General features: G+C 42.6%; 3 protein-coding genes and 1 non-coding gene across 7 annotated transcripts; all 4 read right to left on the reverse strand.

Annotated features, from left to right (window-relative positions):
• Positions 1 to 68: 68 nt before the first annotated feature.
• On the reverse strand, positions 69 to 5,276 carry kansl2 (KAT8 regulatory NSL complex subunit 2). The gene is made up of 9 exons (XM_076167065.1): positions 5,181 to 5,276; positions 3,708 to 3,965; positions 3,447 to 3,619; positions 3,229 to 3,343; positions 2,767 to 2,930; positions 2,485 to 2,648; positions 1,849 to 1,945; positions 980 to 1,233; positions 69 to 831 (listed from the first exon to the last, which is right to left on the reverse strand). Exons 2-9 carry the CDS (start codon positions 3,956 to 3,958, stop codon positions 613 to 615), a joined length of 1,437 nt encoding a protein of 478 aa, XP_076023180.1. The 5' UTR covers positions 3,959 to 3,965; positions 5,181 to 5,276; the 3' UTR covers positions 69 to 612.
• LOC143013569 (small nucleolar RNA SNORA2/SNORA34 family) lies at positions 1,574 to 1,707 on the reverse strand. Its single transcript, XR_012965151.1, has one exon. It is a non-coding gene; the product is annotated as a small nucleolar RNA SNORA2/SNORA34 family (small nucleolar RNA).
• A 1,859-nt stretch (positions 5,277 to 7,135) lies between the features above and the next one.
• Positions 7,136 to 12,276, reverse strand: ccnt1 (cyclin T1). Of its 4 annotated transcripts, none has more exons than XM_076166778.1 (9): positions 12,098 to 12,276; positions 11,333 to 11,414; positions 11,075 to 11,203; positions 10,404 to 10,464; positions 9,776 to 9,838; positions 9,591 to 9,636; positions 9,260 to 9,423; positions 9,041 to 9,111; positions 7,136 to 8,887 (listed from the first exon to the last, which is right to left on the reverse strand). In XM_076166778.1, the coding sequence occupies exons 1-9, from the start codon at positions 12,268 to 12,270 to the stop codon at positions 7,589 to 7,591; spliced, it is 2,088 nt and encodes a 695-aa protein (XP_076022893.1). In that variant the 5' UTR covers positions 12,271 to 12,276; the 3' UTR covers positions 7,136 to 7,588. The 4 variants fall into 4 exon arrangements, with proteins under 4 accessions (XP_076022893.1, XP_076022892.1, XP_076022895.1 ...); XM_076166777.1 differs by having other exon boundaries at positions 9,591 to 9,645; XM_076166780.1 differs by lacking the exons at positions 10,404 to 10,464; positions 11,333 to 11,414; positions 12,098 to 12,276 and having other exon boundaries at positions 11,075 to 11,141.
• Positions 12,277 to 13,616: 1,340 nt separating this feature from the next.
• Positions 13,617 to 17,649, reverse strand: sarnp (SAP domain containing ribonucleoprotein). The gene is made up of 11 exons (XM_076167160.1): positions 17,559 to 17,649; positions 16,953 to 17,052; positions 16,276 to 16,325; positions 15,911 to 15,981; positions 15,648 to 15,699; positions 15,315 to 15,388; positions 15,188 to 15,225; positions 15,001 to 15,026; positions 14,829 to 14,897; positions 14,607 to 14,693; positions 13,617 to 14,428 (listed from the first exon to the last, which is right to left on the reverse strand). Exons 1-11 carry the CDS (start codon positions 17,589 to 17,591, stop codon positions 14,387 to 14,389), a joined length of 642 nt encoding a protein of 213 aa, XP_076023275.1. The 5' UTR covers positions 17,592 to 17,649; the 3' UTR covers positions 13,617 to 14,386.
• Between the last annotated feature and the right edge of the window lie 725 nt (positions 17,650 to 18,374).

Consider the following 18,374-nt stretch of genomic DNA (forward strand, 5'->3'; position numbering starts at 1 on the left):
CACATTCAAACCCATTCTGCTGCAGAGGATCCGTCCATGCAGGGTATCATTAAGAGAGCTGCAATCACTTCAACCATGTACCAGAAAATACTTTATTTATGAATGAGCGCCCAGAATTATGGACACACAGATGCATTGATGAACTACAGCCATACTTTCTTTTTTACAACTTAAAAACAGTGAACAGCAGACAAAAGCAGTAATAAAATAAATATACCCAGGATGACAAAGACAAGGACAACCAGAAAGTGAATATTACAAAATTCTACTGGCGAGAGCCAGAAAGGCCGGTTTCTGATAATGATCCACCTCTGAATGATCTACACTGTAGATGAAACAAGGCTTTAGTTTAACTTCAGTCTTTTGTGCGCTGCTGATTCAGACAGTGGCTGAACTTTCATCTCTGAACACTGGAAACTTCTTGGCGTGAGTTTTCAGAACAGGGAGCCAGGAGACGGCCTGTCATGGCAGATATACTAAAAGGTGTAAAAACTAAATAAGCTCAAATAATTGTTTCCTACACCGACGTGGTTTTGCAAACAACCTCTAGATTTTGTCCTTTGCCCTAACATGAAGGCTCTACACTGGAGAAGACGGCGTCCCAATCCCTTTTCAAGAATTAACCTGATGGTCCATTATGGCGTCCACATCTCTTTCTGAGAGCTCCTGTCCAGACGCGTCCAGGTCGGCCTGGTCTGGGTCTTCTCCAGTCAGGATGTCCATGGGAGCTTCAGCGATGGCTCTGATTGTCTGATCCTCCAGGGCCAGGGCTGTGTCAAACTGCAGGGGCGATGGAGGACCCTGCATGCCGTCCCCTTCCACATCCAGGTCCTATACGACAGGGAATTATTCACTGATCGTGAATCATCTTAGTCTAAAATCATCTTGTACACATATAAACACATTAAACGCTTTCTGTTGCTTCCAAAATAGAAAATGTTGCTAGAGATGTTTTTTTTTTTTTTTCATTTCAACGTACATCACTGAACTCTAGGGGGAGACTCTCTGTGGGCTGAAGCTCTGCTGCACTCAGGTACATGTCTTTGGTTGTAGGGGTGAGCTGCTCCTGTGGCTGAGGTTCTTGCTCGGGTTGGAACATGGGGGGAGGGAGGGGGAGATGAAGAGGACAGCAGGGCTCCTCAGACTGACCCATGTGCACGGAGCGGTCACATGGGACATCCGTCAGGCCCGGACACATCTTGAAAAGCACCTGATTATTATCCTGGCAGATGTCTGAAAGTCTGGTCAAGGGCAACAAACGGATTTATCTATGAAAAAGCAATGACTGGCATAAATAAAGAGAAAATCTGAAAATGAGGATAATTATTTTGGTCACAAGGGAAGCCATGACACACTGAGCATTACAGAAAGTACTAAAATGATCTCCTTTCAAATAATATTGCTTAATGCGGTGATCTCTCACTGTGTACAATTCAAATCACAAACTTCAACAGTTGCAAGTAGCCCTAATATAGAGGGCTTCCATGTCAATGCAAAACAATAATGAAGGTTTGAGGTTGGAGGCTGCCCCTATGTAAATGAGATGGGGCTGAAACAGAGAGTTGGGAAGGGTTTCTGTGCCTTCCAACTGAATTGGTTAACCCCGTTGAAACTCTGGGAGAAACCAACAGACCAAAGGAAGGACTTAATGTCGGCACCATTTGAAACCAACAGCTACTGCAAGCTGCTGGTCTTGATCAGGGCCATGGTCGATGAGCAGAGGGCCGTGGTTTCCAGGAGAACTTCAAAATGAGCAGTAGAAGAAGTGGAACATGTTCACTTTGATACAAACAGGCCACACTCATGTGGTTTTCACCCAAACCAATCTTAAACATATGCTCAGGATACGTGAGATGCAATGTCGGGTCATAGGCAGGCAGGGGTTGGGACAGCGGACGCCGTCTTCGAAGGAAACGCACTTCTCATGCACTGTTCTTGTGTGTGACTACAACAGGGGAAAAAAGTATATTCAATTACATCAAGCACTAAATGGAGACAAAAACAAGTCAAATATGAGACAAGTTCACTGTGAACTAAAGCTTATATGGGATGGTAAAGTCAATCACAGTATAATCAACCATCACTCTCACAGGTGCATCAGGTGTAGGTGGACCAGGGTGAGATGGAGAACAGGCATAGCTGTGGTCCACAGACTCAGTATACTATCCATTACATTTTGATATGTGCACAATACAGAGTGGTGTTTCTTTCTCCAGTTAACTGTATCTGGCTGGGTGAAAGTGTGTAATTAAATCAGTCTACATCCAAGGGTTTCATTTCATAGTTTGGTCAGCTCATGATTCTCAAAATTAGTTACAGATGAAACAGCTCTTCCAGAAACACTTTCAGTCTGGGAAATTCAGGGTCAGTGGGAGAATGTGAACCATAACTACAGAAACTTCATTAGTAAAATGTGTTTTAATGGATTGGAAGCTTTTCTTTCTTGAATCAGTTTTATGACTCTTGACTCTGATGGTATCAGACCTGAGGCGCTCCTTCTGTCACAGCCTGCCTCCTCTCCCTGAGCTGCCGGTGAAGCAGAGCTTCCACGCCATACCGTCGACGGTAGCGACGCAGGGCTTTGAGCTTCTTCAGGTTCTCCCTCTCCTTCATGGACAGTCCCTCAGGCCCAGTCAGCAGACTGCTCCCTGTCATTAGTATAAACAAGCAGGCTTTTGTAAACACTAAGGGCAGTCACCTGATTTCCTCAAAAGGTAATTATTAAACAGCTATGTCAACAAAACAAAGAAGCAACATCGTCATTACCAAGAGATTCATTCTCCACTTTACGATTGTGCAGGTATCTGCGTTTTTTCTCCTTAAGCAGGTGTTGTAGGCGTTTGAACTGGTCGATGTAGAGGGACTGGAGCCTGATGAGTTTTTCTCGAGTAATGAGCGCCGCCTCCTCGGCCGTGTACACCCCTGCATGTCTGTGAACACAACACAATGCATGAGATACACTCAGGGATTCACTCCCTATACCAGTGGCAAAAAGGACCGTCTTTGCCTGGCTCAACTTTTCAATGTCGCTTAAAGTGAATCTTGAGGCCGAATGCAGATGTTACTTAATGCAGATAAATACATACTCAAGAGTGTGGTGTATATGTAAAATTATTTGTGGAGGACTTGGAAGCCCATCTGTACGAATGGGCTGGCTCCTCACAGGGCAAACTATTTTTTTTTAGCTTTTTCACCCCAACATAAAGAAGATGCAAACGTTAGACTTACTTCAGAGGATCCTCAGGATCACTGTCAATGCTGTCAGCCTCACTGTCAGGGTCTCCTCTCCATGTTTGGTCCAGCACCATGGGACCCTGCTCCTCCTCACTCAAACTGTCCTCATCTGCCCAGAGAAAGCACAATGTCAAGCCCAGATAGAGAGAAGGGAAAAGAACTCAAGAAAATTTTAAACCTGACAAGTCATTCTCCTGATCAAGATTATTTACCTAAAATGCGGCTAGCTTCAGAGCGACCTCCCTCAAGACTGTGGGCGTCTGCACGGTTGTATCCACTGAGCTGCGACAACAGTGCCTCTGGGGACGGGCCAGCGGTTGCTTTTCTCATCTGAGCTCGGAGGGCCATAGCGTTCCTTCGAGCATGCTCTGCACAAAATGTCACCCTGTTGGACAGACAAAGACACTTGTAAATTGAATGCTGCACCTACCATGTGCATTCCTGCCTTCCAAAGCAGCAGACTTTTTACACACCCGTCTTTCCTCTCCACCTTTGGAGCAGCATTTGGGCAGCGCTTGCCGTTCTTTGTCGAGACGTAGCTGCACTGTTTGTACGGGGCGTTTTTGTCCTCAAGGATGTGTTTGATACAGAACTCAAATCCATCCAGGCGCGGCTGAGAGCAGGGTCGCTGGGTGAAGGAGCAGGCTTGAAGCTCTTGGGGACGGGGCGCCTGGGTCACCCGGCTTCTACTCGAAGGCAAAACGTGGATCCTTATCCGGTTCATTACAAATCTGGGGAGGGAAAGTGGTCATATCTGAATACTGAGTTCAGGTGCTGGCCAGTTGATAATGATAATAATAATAATAATAATCCTTTGATAGTCCACACACGGGGAAATACGTAATATTCTGGCAGTGGACCAGATGTAGTAAAGGTGCCAGTTGATTAATGAGAAATCGCTGTTAATAACCAATTCCCTGAATGAAAGGAAAACTATTCTAATGATCAAAAGCTTAATAATCTCACAGCATGCCCTTCCCTCTCTATGATCAAAGACTTTTCGCTCCACCTTCCACCGTGTGTATTCAGAAAAGTTGGACCTATCTACTCACACACACTGCATGTGGTGACGCATAGGGCCAAGGGTACCAAGGTTTTTACCGAGGTCCACCCATTTAAGAGGGAGGTTACTTAGCACAATTAGAGATTTCTTTTCAGGGGACCCCAGATCAACAGCGACACGCCTAAGGGTCTACAGGTGTTACACCAACCGCATCCCAGCTACAAATCAAAACAAACACTGGGAGTAAAAACACAGCAGGTGGTGCGTTAAGTGAGGGTGTTTGACAGAACTTCAGCGCACCATGTGGCTTCAAGAGCCAATTAGTCAAAAACCTATTCTGAAGGTCCGACGTTACACAGCTTCGATTGTATATAGCCAAGCTATAATGAGTAATAAATGAAGCGCTGTCAAAAAAAAGTCCAAAGTCAGCGTACAACTATAAACGCACTGTGGTTGTTATCGTCATTGTTATTGAGCAACGTTCGCGGCACACATGGTGACATCTGCACGTCAAACAACACAAGCTGTTTATTTATTTTCGCCATTTCTAAAACATTTCACTGTTAACTCGTATATAATGCTGGTAGTCAATGTTCATTAACACGGGCAAAGTTTAAAGCTAAAAAAAAACGAGGTTAAAATGCTTTAACGTCAACGTAGATGTGGGAGGGTAACAGCTCTCTGAACCGCCGGTGTCTTCCCAGGCGCCACATCGTAGTTTTGCCCGCCTCTGGACTGCGTCACTGCATCGCTGTCGTGGTCGCCATCTTTGTTTAGCACTTGCTAATAATTTAGCTAAGAGCTAATTTTGACAATTCGCCGCTCAAACGCGTCGTTTACGGTCTGAGGCAGGATGCAGTGAGTTTAATCAATACTACTGTATCTAAAAATGCCAGAAGTCGAACCTTAAACTTTACTTGCACTCAAATACAGCTTGACTTACCTCCTTTGTAGCCGCCCAGGCAAGCTCTTGAAGCACACTGCGTCGATTTTCCTGCATTCCCAAACAAGTCAGCTCTGTGCCACTGCAGAGCCAGAGAGCCCGCCCACTCAGGCTTCTGATTGGTGGAAGCGCGAGGGTTCCACGCATTTCATTGGCCAAGCAGCCACGGTAATAATAAGGGTTTGCTATCTACTAAGTATCCTGCATGATTATTTACAAGTTATGACGTTGTTTGAAAGACCTATGTGAAACAATGAGCGTTTTCTTAAAATATTTATTGACTTAAATTGGGATAAAACAAAAAAAAGAATAACAGTGCTCACAAAAACCTTGCAACTGAAAACAAAATTCCAATATGATTCATTTCCAAACCTGAGTAAGACTATTAACACCAAACATCGAGATGTGATAAAAAAAACATCAGAGCAGTGATTTTGCATTGTTAGGTTGCATGAGTGTCTCCCGTTGTTCTTATATATGGATGCATTGTGAAATATCCCATGAGTATGACTGTCTGACATGTTTTAGTTAATACTTCAATCAGGAGATTTGTCCAGAATAAATAAAACTACTTTCAAATATGGTATAGCGTGCATCTATTCTAAAAGTCTAACAACTATACAGCTCAACTGTAATGGCACCTCTCAATGCACGTTATGCTTGCTTTGTTACAAGCAATACTTCTTTCTCTGTACCTTTGCTGACCAAGCAGCTGTCCTGGGAATTATTCTTTTACAATTCTAAAGTAAACAATGACTGTTAGGCTGAATCTTGTGATTGCTGTGGCCTGCCTAATGCAAAGAGACTCACTAGCAGAAATGGGTATCCAAATAAAGCAACCACAGCTCAGACCTTATTCAAAATAAGATAGTATTAAACGTGACGCTGCTCTCTGTAGTGGAATGAGGTAAATAACCTGCTAACCATGCGTGATTTCCACAACTAAAGGATGCAAGCAAACATTACAGATTATGTCCTGTATATAATTTCAATAAAACAAAGGTCTGACATTATCAAGTTAGTTTGTAGATACAATGTGTATGCTTTAAGAAGACGGCTCAAACATGATTACATTGGACCAGTGTGAACACGTCACATTAAAAACGTCTCTTGGAAAAAAAATGCATGAGGAAAATTCTTAGCACAACAAAAGAAACATCTCCTATGTTTGTTCTTTAATAGATTTTACTGTGAATACTTTGTAGAATACACTGTGCTGCATATGGCCACGGAAAAAAGAACCAGCATAAAGGCTTCTCTGTGCTGTGGGTTGGTTTAGCCTGTCGGTTTTCATAGAATGGAGACACCAGAGAACACTTTAAACACATGATCAACATTAAAATATATTACCCCTCTTGAGTAAATTAAGGCAAAATCCATCAGGAGTGTGATTAGTGACGGTAACGGGACAGGAAAAGCACCTCAAATCTTAAGTCTACAGGGATTTTTATGCTGGCTGTTCCTTCATTGTGGCCCCACTGTGTACACATTTGAACCATAGACATACAGTATATCCTTATTATGAACTTTGTCCATAAGAGTAATTATTTGAGAACTGACATTATATTTTACAACCATTTAAAACAATGACTGCAACACTCCAAATCTAAAAACGAGAGTACAAGGTTCCATGATTTACAATTTTTTTTTGTTATTTCCATTAACAAAATGTAAAAATATCTCATGTTTCTTTTAAACACTTAACAATCTTTGTACAACAGTAACAAATAATGCGGGGGGGGGGGGGGGGGATAGACAGAACTAGCAGGAGGGGACGTCATCTTGGTGTCTGAGGTTATGGCTGTTAAACAACAAAATATTTCCAACATGGCTTTAGAGACATGCACTCTGAAACTAGCCTGTACAGTTTTGATGACGAAATATCCCTTTAACCAAAAAGAACATAGAGGGGGGAACTTTAAAAAAAAAAGAGGGGGGGGAGGGGGCTATTCTCCTTAAAAGCATCCAATTAATAAATAATATACTATAAAAACATTATAAAAAGACCACCAAGACGAAACAAGTACGTGATGCAAACAAGTTTCAGTTGCCTCAAGACAATGATCAACATGAGGGCAAAAAACTCCCATCAATGGATTTTATTTGAGTTAAGATTTTTTTTAAAAATCAGTGTAAAAAAACAAAAACTATCTACACTTTCTTTATAATTTCTCACATTTTGCAAGCATTTGAATCCTCTAAATTTTGCCCCGTGTGAACCGTAGACAGTTCATGTGTGTTAAAAGTACATTTTTAATGCTGTCACACTGAAACTCACAAAACATGACCGCAAATAATCAAACCAGTCCAAAAAAAAACAAAAACTATGCAACACTGTATGTAACAAGACAAGACCGTTATTTATGATTTCAAGTTCAATGTATATAATACATCCCCTGATCAGGTACTCATTTAGGTAACGGCGGCAGTGGGGGAGGCGGTTCTGAAGGCAGGGGCGGTGGTCTGGAGTTGTTCCCCCTGGAGCCACCGCTGTACCGGTACTCCACATATTGGGATCTGTAGTCAAACATGGACGGCTGGGATGGCTGGACCCCCTGCGCGCTCAACAGCGAGTTTAACATTTCAAAAGTGTCCTGATACTCGTTTGACTGGGCTCCGCCAGTTGCACTGTGTCCGTTAGTGTCTGTTTTGTCCCCTTTTGAGTGTGAGTAGACCCCTTGGTGGTGGGGAAGGCCTAGGGCGGGGAGGATGTCGGGCCCGTGTCCTAGTGTTTGCCCAGCGGAGGAAGACAGGGATGGAAGCTGGTAGGCATTCCGAGAGGACTTGCTAAGTTTGGAGGGAGCGTGAGAGCCTGCTGTGGGATCTTGAGAGTGTGTCCTCTTACGTGAGGCAGAAGAGGACGAGCTCATTCTGGAGGAGTCACTGGGGGCTTTCTTACTGCTTCCCAATGTTCCACCAGAACCAGAATGTTTATGAGAAGAGGACAGTGAGGCACCACTAGAAGAGGAATGGTGGTGGTGATGGTGGTGATGATGGTGGTGGTTGGATCGTTCCCTGTGCTTGTCCCTGCTCTTCCCCTCCTCTCCCGAACTCCCCCGTTGCTTGTCAGGCACTCGTATTCTAACTTTAATATCCTGATCCTGAGCTCTCCCACTGTGTACGCTGCCTCCTCCCCCTGCCAGAGGAAAACGCATTTTCAGGGAGCTCCGCTCATGCCTCTCCTTTTCCAGGGGGATTTTTAGAATGATTGGCGAGGGGTTGGTCATGTCGGAGGAAGAGGAGGAGCTAGAGTGTGTGTGTGTTCCCGACTGCTGTTGATGATGTTGGTGTTTCTCTTTCCTCTGCTGTTGACCAATGAGAGCCTGGGCTGCATTGGCGTAGTCCCTCTTAACACTGGCCTCCATGTTCTCCAGCTTCCTCTTCTGGGCGGCCAGGACATCAGCATTCTTTGCACGGTACTCGCTCAAAGACACCTTGGCTGGGGTGTGGATCTCATTGTTGGGCTGATGATGCTCCGAGCTGCCGCCTTTTGCTCCCCCCGCAGGCCAAGGCTGAGAGCTGCCGGACGCACTCCTGTCTTTATCGCTCATGGACAAGGAAGAAGAGGAAGAAGGGGGAGCGGAGAGGCTCATCAGGCCTGCCACAGTGCTCTCCGACGACGCCATAGAAATCATGCTCATCATGGTGTCCCGCTGGTCACCCTCCTCCTGGACTTTAGATTTGACCTTTGGCATCTGACCTCCAGCCTGAGAGACACAAACGAACAATGGAATGAATGAATTACATAAAAATACCATAATAATTATTGCAATGTGGTTGCAGTTTAGTGAGTCAAAATTAAGGACAAAGGAAAGAATTAACGGCTGTTGCTGTGGATGAAAAGGAGGGGGGGGGCTTACCTTCCAGTTTCGAATCCGTTTTAGGCGGCTAGGTGTTTTCTCAAGGATCTGAAGGAACTCGTGTGTGAGTTCTATAGAAAGTTAGGAAATACAAAAACAAGTATAATCAGTATCATTTACAAATCCTGAACACATATTGGAGTGATTGAAAGACGCCCTGATGGCCTCTCTAAAGACGCTCCTTTTTGCCATGGATTGAACACGGTTGTAAAGTCATACCATCCAGAAGCTCGAGGGTGACTGTGGCATCCACATACTGCCACCAATGTTTGCCATCTGTAGAAACTGGGATCTCCCAATTTGACCATTTGCAGGCTAGATGGATGCACACGCAGGCCACAACCGGCGGACTGTACTGCAAGCAGAACGTGGTCAAGTGCAGACTGCAAGGCCCGATGCATCGCGGAGTGCCGCAAAAAAGAAGAAAGACAGAAAATAAAAGTGTTTATTTTCAAGGATTCACTCAATACATACAAAACAAATGTAAACATCCATCATTTAAGCAGCTGTAAGTTAAGATCCTCGTAAATAATCACAACAAAAAATATACCTGTTGGTGGCCATAAAATATGATGTCTGAGCCAGATCCTTACTCGCTGGAAGAACAGCAAACGAAAAACAGAAGCCAACACTTAAAATCTGTACATGGATGAGCGGCAAATATACAATCATGTCGAAATGTTCAAATTGCTGATAATTAAATGAAGAGCAAGTAAAATGTCTATTGGTGCTCACCTCTGACAAGCTGAGTGCACTTGACAACATGAGTATGTGGGTGGTCAATAGTGATTTCGAATGCTGTAAAAAAGAGAAAAGAAGAAGACAAGAAAAGAAACAAGTTAGACAAATGAATCTAACAGTCTATGGCTAAACTAACTTCCAAATCAGTAGCAAACGGGAACATGTCCCTGCAAAACAGAAAAAATACTGCATTAACTGCATAGTGATTGAACCCTAAGTGAATGTGACGAAGACAGAATAATGTGGGATCGGTTTGCATAAGGGTCTTCAGATAACATCCTGGACAAAAACATGAAATGTCAATCAGACAGTGAATCTTATTCAAAATTCAAAAGCAAAATTTGGTGTTTTCTTTGGTAGTGTGTCCATGGTTTGTACACACTCTTTCATCAATGGCTGGGGAAAATGTAAAAGTAACATTGTGGAGTTCAGAATATGACAAACAAAAGAAATAGGAAAAGAAACAAATCCTGCTACAATACAGCAAAAATGTCTCTCTCCAGCATTTAAGAGCTTATGGCTTCTCGGTGAAACAGAGTAAAAGAGGTTAGTACTCTCTTCACAATCACAGTTCTGTCTCTGGAGTAAACACAGGGGACCCAGGTCTTCCTTCCAAACTTACCCAGGGTCTGGAGTATTATGCTCTCAAGAATGACCAGGTCTTGGGCTTGTTGCAGGTAAGCCTGAGGTTGAGAGGACAGGCACATTACTCACTAGGAGGGCTCTTTCAGTTGACATGACATGACAAGTGCAACTAGACTCACTGTGTGGTCTAGAAAACTTTAACTGAAAGATCACCAGTACTGAAATGTGAGGTAGAGCTGCAAGAGTAACTCCTTTGTTCATTTAGAGTTGATTACAAGAAACTCGAAGTAAACATAAGAGCTTCATAGCGAGCCAATATGCTCTATCTTTACAACTGCATCGCATGAACACACACACACACACACACACACAGGGAGGTGTTTCTTCTATGGGCTCTCTCATTGCCTCTAATTTGGATATTATTCCGAACCGCCATTTGAGGCAGTTTAGAAGAAGAGAGACAGGAAGGCAGCTGTCACACATTTGAGCTACTTAAAGGTCACTGGTGTAGAATTTCACAGATGTCAATGCCAAGTGCTGCGTCAACAGAAGATTTATCTCTGTGGCTTCTGAATTAGCACAAAACGGTAACATAACTGTTTTGATTACAAGTCAACACATTCACTCGATGCTCGACAGTAGACCGGGTCGCCATGGAAAGGCAATGGGTGCAACTGGAGACGCTGTTCAATACAGCACAACACTTACATCACTGCGTGTGTCTGGTGGAGGGTCCTGAGGATTTAGACATGCATGGGCCACCTTGATAACATGCTCCAGCTTTCTAGGCTGCTCCTCAACCTTTGCAGCGAGGAAAAGGGCAGCGGGGGAAATAACCTAGGAAGGGACGATTCAATACGTTTACAATCAGACAGAAACGATGAACAGCAGCACACATGTTGATGAATCTACACTACATACAAAATACAACCCTCTGTATCAGGTGAGTGTTTCAAATATACTTACATTTCGGTGGAATCTGGTAAATGACTGCACCATGTAGAACCGATGCATGTAGACAATAGCTGTGTTTATCGTTAGCTGGGATCTGATACAGAAGAGTTAAGGAAAATGTACACAACATACAACACCACAACATACTGAGCTCTTTCTGGATAGCCTGGCTTTAAACAACACGACAGAGAACGTCGTCTATATAAGGCTTGTGGCAAATTTGATAACAAGTATTTAGATTTACGATACCAAGAGCTACTATATAATAATATCAGGTTAATATCAGGCGGCTAAAGAGTTAGCCCGCTAAGTCAGAGGTTAGCCGGAAGTAGCGCTCCTCAGATGGCACCAAAAGGTTGCGACTTCAAGGGTAAAATACGCTACAAACATTTAGCTTATTTTCAACTACACTGCAAATGCACGCGACTTTCCTAAAAATAAGAGCGTTTGCACTCTTCTATTTAGCCTTTAATGCAAACACGAACCTAACGCTAACGTGAATGTCTCAGAGACCCGCCGAGCACACAGGCCTTCGTGGCCCGGATTCAGCCTGTTGTGCCGCATTCGGCTAACGTAAACACGGCCAAAAAATCACCTAACCATTCATTGGGCCGTCTAATAAGAATAAAAAGCAGATAGCAGATATTGAAATAAAACAACAAAAAGGCCACAAGCTATGCTCTCTGTCGAACCGGCTTCATAACAAGCTAAACGTCAATAGCTAGCAGGCTAAAGTTAGCTGGCTTGAGACGCAAGTGGTCTTCCGACAAAAGATACACATTGAGCCGCTGTCCCATGTCCTGGAGCAGGTTCGCCGCCTGTTGCCTGTAGGACAGCTCTTTATCCGGATCGAGTCCAGCGCGCCGAGATGGGTTGTTGTCGATCTCTTGCCGTGTGAAGTACCATTTGTTATTGCTGTTAGTAGGGAGCGAACGAGACGAAGCCGCCATCACTGTGAAAGGCGATTGTTTAAAATTTCTGCGCGTCACAGGAACATACGTCACAGGGAGGAAGCTTCGTGCAATTGCCCGGGACGACCAGCAGATGTCGCCTACACAAAGAAAACACAACGCGACATAAGCATCCCGCCAGAAAACCTACTATGTTGAACTGAAAATAACAACAAAATCGACAAGTTTATCCTACATCTTAAGAATTATCAATCACATTCACACCGTATTAAATAAAAAAAACTGAATGACTAAGCACACCCTGGTACAGTTCTGACTACACAGTTGCTGTATATTGACACAACTAAACCACATTTTGAAAGACTCACTCACTTGTTTCATTTTGCACATACATTCTTGTCATATAGATGTCTTATTTCATACCATACCTTTTCCCATCTCATAGTGGCGTGAAACATGATTATGGCAGCCACACAAATTCATTGTATGCATTTCAAGATGGGAACATTCATGTAAAAGCTGCAAACCCCATTTCATAGTTTACACTCCTATGCTTTGTAGTATTTATGTACTTCTCTTTCTTCTAAGTTCAGCCAGGGCAAACACCAACCAAAGGTAAGGGCCCACAGAATGCCACCCTTAGCATTCCAGGTGGGGCCTTACCTATGATTAGTGTTCATCTGTTGGTTATTGCTTAAAAGTCTGGAATACTAACCTTTATCTTCCAAGGAGGTTCATCTCAGGCAACTGGACGTGGTGGTGAAAGTTCCTCTCTTCCAAAGGGCTTCTTCAGTAGTGACTGAGTGGCAGGGATTCTCAAGATTTATCCTCTGTGGAGCTATAAAGATCACCGATACTCTCAATTGGTCATTGATACACCTGATTATTCCTCTTGGTTGCTGCAACGACAGTCGTCAGTCATTGGAGTCACATGTGGAACCCCCCTGTCTGATGTGACTTTGACAAGACCTTAATGGATGGGGAGGGGTGAAAGAATGTGGGTGATAAGTGATGGCTTTGTTTAAAGATGGCTTCTCTATTGTCATGTACATCAACTCTTTTAGAAGATTGGAGGTTCTCTACCATCCAGGTCATGAACTCACTTGGTTGGTTCGTCAGACCGGAGACGGCAGGTCTACAAGCATTCACAGGCTAATCCAGTTGTCCGACACTGATAGTGAATAATCGGGGGTATCAACGGCCCTGATAAGGACTCCAGCGGGTAAATCAGGGTACTAGGATCTGGCTGACTGAGAACCTGTACAGACATACAACCATTATCTTGTTGTTTCCCATATAAATAGAGAGCTTAGGACAAGTCAAAACACTGGCAGTGAAAAGAGTTCTCACAGATAAAGATTTGAAAAAAATCACTGAGACAGATATCCAAAATTCAAAACAACTTTATTTTAAATCACAAAAAAGTTATAAAATGGGACTGATAACAGAAGCAGTGCACAATGGAATCCTAAAGACAAAACATGACAACAGGCTATCTGATTCATCAAAAGTACAAATGAACACATGTAAACAAATAAGTGAGAGTGAGTTAAATTATGTTAATGGATAGCTTTTAAAGTATTTATTTCCTTTACTTTCAGTTTTAACTGATTGTTTTCACTTTCTTGATGATCATCAATCGTACCCCTTCACTGTTAACTACTTATTTCCCTGTTCCCAGGCTCGTTTCTTGTAGGCTCAGACATCTAGATGCCCGGATCATGATTATCTCCTGGATCCTGTTGTTGTTTTCTAATGGCAGATAAGACTTTCCAAACTATAATAAACTAACAACTCCACACCACCGTCAATACATTTCAACAGAGTGTCATGGCTTTATGTTTCTTATGTTATTGGATTTGCTAGACGTGGAGTTGTATGCACTTAATACGATAATGGATTGACTAAAAGAGGGTTTTGCTTAGAGAAGTGGTTATGACTCCACAATTGCTGAAGTGGTGGAGGGCTTTTATTGTGACGCAGATGCACATGATAAAGAAACGCCTGAAACTATCAAACTCACTCATTTATCTATGTATTTCAGTATACTTCTTGATATTTAAGAATCCCATTAACGACATCTATTGTCTTTGGAAATCTATAGTGTACAGTCGTGAGAAATGCTTTACAAAAATGCATTAAAACCTGAAATTATTTACACATTTCCAAATCTTTCAGCCCGCTTCATTTTCTTTGCCTGTAGGAAAATAAAAATAAATACAAATTAATATTGATCCTCTACTCAATTTCAATGTCTGCGAGTACTTTTAATTCCTTTTGGTAATTAAATGCAACACTAATTATCTTTTCAAATAACTGTGAAGAAATTACCAATGAGACAAACACACTGTTAAAAAAGGAGGAAATAAACACACCTCAGCCTCTTCTCCACCAACTACAGTTGCACCCGCCAGGCCTCCAAACCTCTCCTTCCTCTTCTTCAGCTTCTCATCGTCCTCAATCTGGAAAAGAGTAACAATTGAGTTTAACATAACTCATTTCAAAAGGAAGCCAACATTACAGAACAAGAAAGAGAAGGGACAAGAACATGAAATTAAGTCCTTGTCCTTAAAATGCTACACATTAGCCACAGTCACCTTCTGGGAGACGGATGAAACGTTCATGCCGAATCTTTCTGCCCTCTTCTTCAGCTGATCGACATTCACCTTGGTGGGAGATGACAAACACTTCAGTCAGTATATTTTGTAAATAATCAGCAAATGCATGAATATGGAAAACGGTTGTGAAAGGATGGAAAAGGAAACTTACCGGAGCTTTATTGTTTGCAACAGCATCTGAGTGAGAGATAAAAATAAGAAATGGTGGTTTGAGAATAATAGACTGGAAGCAAGTGAAACTTTTAAATCATGACAATGTTAGAATCATCACAGGAAGCTTTGGTGTTAACCCACTGTGATCAGAACACTGCTCAGCAAAAATGAGATTGATTACTGACCTGGGGCAGGACTGGAAGCTTCAGCTGCCGACCCAAACCTGAAGAAAACAAGTATACCCTTTGCAGTCACAAGTTTTCGATACCAACACTTTAAGACACTCGGAAACGGATCCTACTAAAGACTGACCTGGCTGCACGCAGGGCCTTCTTGCTATCAGTTGTTGCAGGTAAGTTGAAACGCTCGGCTCTCTTCTGTAGCCTCTGAGGATCAAATGGAAGTCTTAGTATCATATGTTAGGCTCTGCTGAGGACTATTCCACAATACTTCTAAAATGTAGTTTTCAAGAGCCAAATTGCCTTGGTATTTGTGATACATATTGAAGGCTGATATGCTTCCTTTCTGGGAGACATGCAAATTTGGGAATATCACAGCCAGATACTCAAGAGCAGCTAAAAGCTTGGTGAAACCTTAGTGCACAAATGAGAGCCAATATTTGTACATTTAAATGTGTCTACATACTTCACCAACAGATGATGGAGGGCTTATCTTCACCACCACCTTTGCAGGGGTTCTGAAAGAAGAAAAAAGAACCATTAAAGAAATGCATAAGCATAGGACAAATCACACAGAATGACCCAAACATTAGAGGCCTAGTTATTTAGCTGCCATGTTGGGCTGTGATAAAGCTACAGGACTATAACTTACAGTACAGTGTAATAGTGTGATGAAATATGTAAACATGGCCACTCGAGTATAAAATGAATCAACAGTGGAAGACTTACGGCTCGCTCTCAGTAGATGCAGCTTCCTCGATGTCCTTTACATCGTTGGCACTCTCAACTTTACTGAAGTCCTGAGTGAAAAGTAAGAATTAACAAATTATTCAAAAGAGGTTTGAGTAGGGAAAATCACTCAACACATAAAAAATGTACAATACGTGGTGCAAATGTAAATACAAAGGTCAATCCAACAACCGGAGTCCAAAATAAGATTGGATAGGCAGGTTGTTTCACAGACAGACTAATAATGTACAACAACTGAACCTAAAGAACTATTTTCTAAGGCTGTCTAAGGTTTGCGTGTGTGGGGACCAAGATGTAGCTATTTGATCATTAAGCTCTTTAATGCAAAAGGAGTGGGACTTTACCTCTGCATCCTCAGCCAGCACGTCGTCTATGTTCACGTCTGCATCGTCCTCTGTCGTTCAGATTATGGGATAACAGATTCCCAATCAATGCATGGAAATATGCAAACCGTGAGAAAGAGGGAAGAGAGAGACACACAAATGTAAATATTACTCTCAAGCAGAACTATTGAATCTGTGTTTCATTTCATACATGCTATGTGCTCTGTAGACTTTACTCTGCAAACTGCTGTCTGTGTGGACCATTTTCTGAAACAATAAGGATGCTACAGTATTTGCTCTCCTTTTCAGCACAGCGGTAGATACATTTAACAAAGTGGTGCTTTCTTTAGGATGTCTGAAGTCTCTGAACTTTACTTTCACTTTTGCTTCACTTTGAGGGCTACTTTTGTAAATGCACCGCCAGACTCCTTCATGTTCCTTGGGAGTGGAGGCAGTGCAGGGTTTGGAGGCTTCACTAAGGAAGTTAACACCCTGTGTACAGATGCAAAGACTCCCCAATGTTCTGCAATCTTGTAGTGTGTATCCATGTGCTTTACATAAACATGGAGGTGTGTGTGTGTGTTTTTCAAGATAGATAGAGATAGTGGGGGCCCATGTATAGACCATGGAACCAGGTTTATTTTGCGACTACCTGGTTGTGGTCCATGAACCTGTAACTTGCGTGTGTGTAGTCTCACCGTGCTCCTCCAGATACGCCTGCAGTCGGGCTATCAGCTCCCCTTTGTTTCCCTTGGAGTCCAGACCTCTTGCCTCGCACTCCTGCCTCAGCTCGGCCAGCTAAAACAGCACAAAATACCGGTGACAAAATGCACATTAACTAAAAAACTTTACACTGAATAAGCTACGTGTGTAACAGTAACATTAATGTGCGCACCTCACCGATAGACGCAACAGACGTCGACATGGCCGTACGCCGTCGCTTATACATCCCATTCATTAAAGATGGCGGGGATCTTAACCAGCATTTAATCAAATGAGCTAATTGTGTAACGTTAGAGGAATTTCGCACTGTGTCTGTTAGAATTTTATTTTTTTATAGTGCACACATTTAGCCGCCAGTTAACGCAAATAATTTTACTGAGCTAATAGCGTTTACGAGGCTAACTGCTGAATGAACAGCGTGAACACACGCCGGCGTCCACCCAGACTTCCCTCCTAGAATGTTAACCTTCACTTCCGCCGAAACCCCGCGCCCTCATTTTACATTAAATAACCTATTACAGACTAGCATTCACAGGAAACATGAGCTAATTCATATAATAAAGATTTTTTAAGCCACCAACCTTCAGCTTCTGGAGCTCTATCACTTCAGCCATCTTTCTCTGTTGTTGTAATCACTTCCTCCAATCAAAGCGAGTCTGCTCTACTTCTGAAGCCTTGCGCCGTCACTCAAATTTCTACATCGCCCCCTACAGGGTTGATGGACGAACTACAAACGTTTATCTACAGGCGTAATGAAGGTGGAGGAGATTAATAAAAGTAAAAATAAAAATAAAAGTCATATTTATTGATACATAATATATAGTTATCGTTCCACTGCATTTAAGAGATAAATGTTATTGAAAATCAAGAATGTAACAGAGAATATAATCTTTAATTTAGTTTCCTTCTGTAAATATTTTGTAAACAAAATCCATTGCAATTTAATACAATGTCTGTTTTGTATTTACTCTCACTGACACTTCATACACTTACATTTGCATACACTGATGTATCTCAGGGCCCTAGTCTTGTGCATGGTGGCCTCTAGATCTGGATCTGCATAAGATCAAGTCATTGGATATTGAAGAACAACTTGGGGTACGTATGCCTGATTTTATTTGTTATCCAGATCTGGGTCCTACAACTTGTGCCATGGAAATAAATTCTTTAGGTTTAAGTAATCTTGCTGACAAATGGACAAACAAGCAAAACAACACAAATGAGTACATAATACTTGAGAGAACTGCACAACTGCGGGTTCAGTGTGTGGAAACCAGTCTGGTCTACAGAGATGTGGAACAAACGGTCATGTGAGTGATCCTGTAGACTGTAGTCTCGACAGGTCAGCAAGTGCATGTGTGGGTTACTCATAGAGAAAGAAACAAGGCTGAATCCTT

The sequence above is a fragment of the Genypterus blacodes genome, unplaced genomic scaffold, assembly GCF_046128005.1.
Source record: "Genypterus blacodes isolate CSIRO-AG114 ecotype Tasmania unplaced genomic scaffold, CSIRO-AGI_Gbla_v1 ptg000156l_1, whole genome shotgun sequence".
NCBI classification, from domain to species: Eukaryota; Metazoa; Chordata; class Actinopteri; order Ophidiiformes; family Ophidiidae; genus Genypterus; species Genypterus blacodes.

What these genes read in the sequence shown, in the direction of transcription:
- kansl2 (XM_076167065.1), bottom strand. Translation starts at nt 3,958, where the DNA reads ATGAACCGGATAAGGATCCACGTTTTGCCTTCGAGTAGAAGCCGGGTG. An exon ending in AAGGTGGAGAGGAAAGACGG is followed by an intron (nt 3,620 to 3,707) that starts GTGTGTAAAAAG and finishes TCTGTCCAACAG; the next exon opens with GGTGACATTTTGTGCAGAGC. An exon ending in TGACAGAAGGAGCGCCTCAG is followed by an intron (nt 1,946 to 2,484) that starts GTCTGATACCAT and finishes CCCCTGTTGTAG; the next exon opens with TCACACACAAGAACAGTGCA.
- ccnt1 (XM_076166777.1), bottom strand. Translation starts at nt 12,270, where the DNA reads ATGGCGGCTTCGTCTCGTTCGCTCCCTACTAACAGCAATAACAAATGG. An exon ending in CATAATACTCCAGACCCTGG is followed by an intron (nt 9,839 to 10,403) that starts GTAAGTTTGGAA and finishes TCTTTTTTACAG; the next exon opens with CATTCGAAATCACTATTGAC. An exon ending in AACGGATTCGAAACTGGAAG is followed by an intron (nt 8,888 to 9,040) that starts GTAAGCCCCCCC and finishes TGTGTCTCTCAG; the next exon opens with GCTGGAGGTCAGATGCCAAA.
- sarnp (XM_076167160.1), bottom strand. Translation starts at nt 17,591, where the DNA reads ATGGCTGAAGTGATAGAGCTCCAGAAGCTGAAG. An exon ending in TGCTGGCTGAGGATGCAGAG is followed by an intron (nt 15,982 to 16,275) that starts GTAAAGTCCCAC and finishes CTTTTCACTCAG; the next exon opens with GACTTCAGTAAAGTTGAGAG. An exon ending in TTTCATCCGTCTCCCAGAAG is followed by an intron (nt 14,694 to 14,828) that starts GTGACTGTGGCT and finishes ACTCTTTTCCAG; the next exon opens with ATTGAGGACGATGAGAAGCT.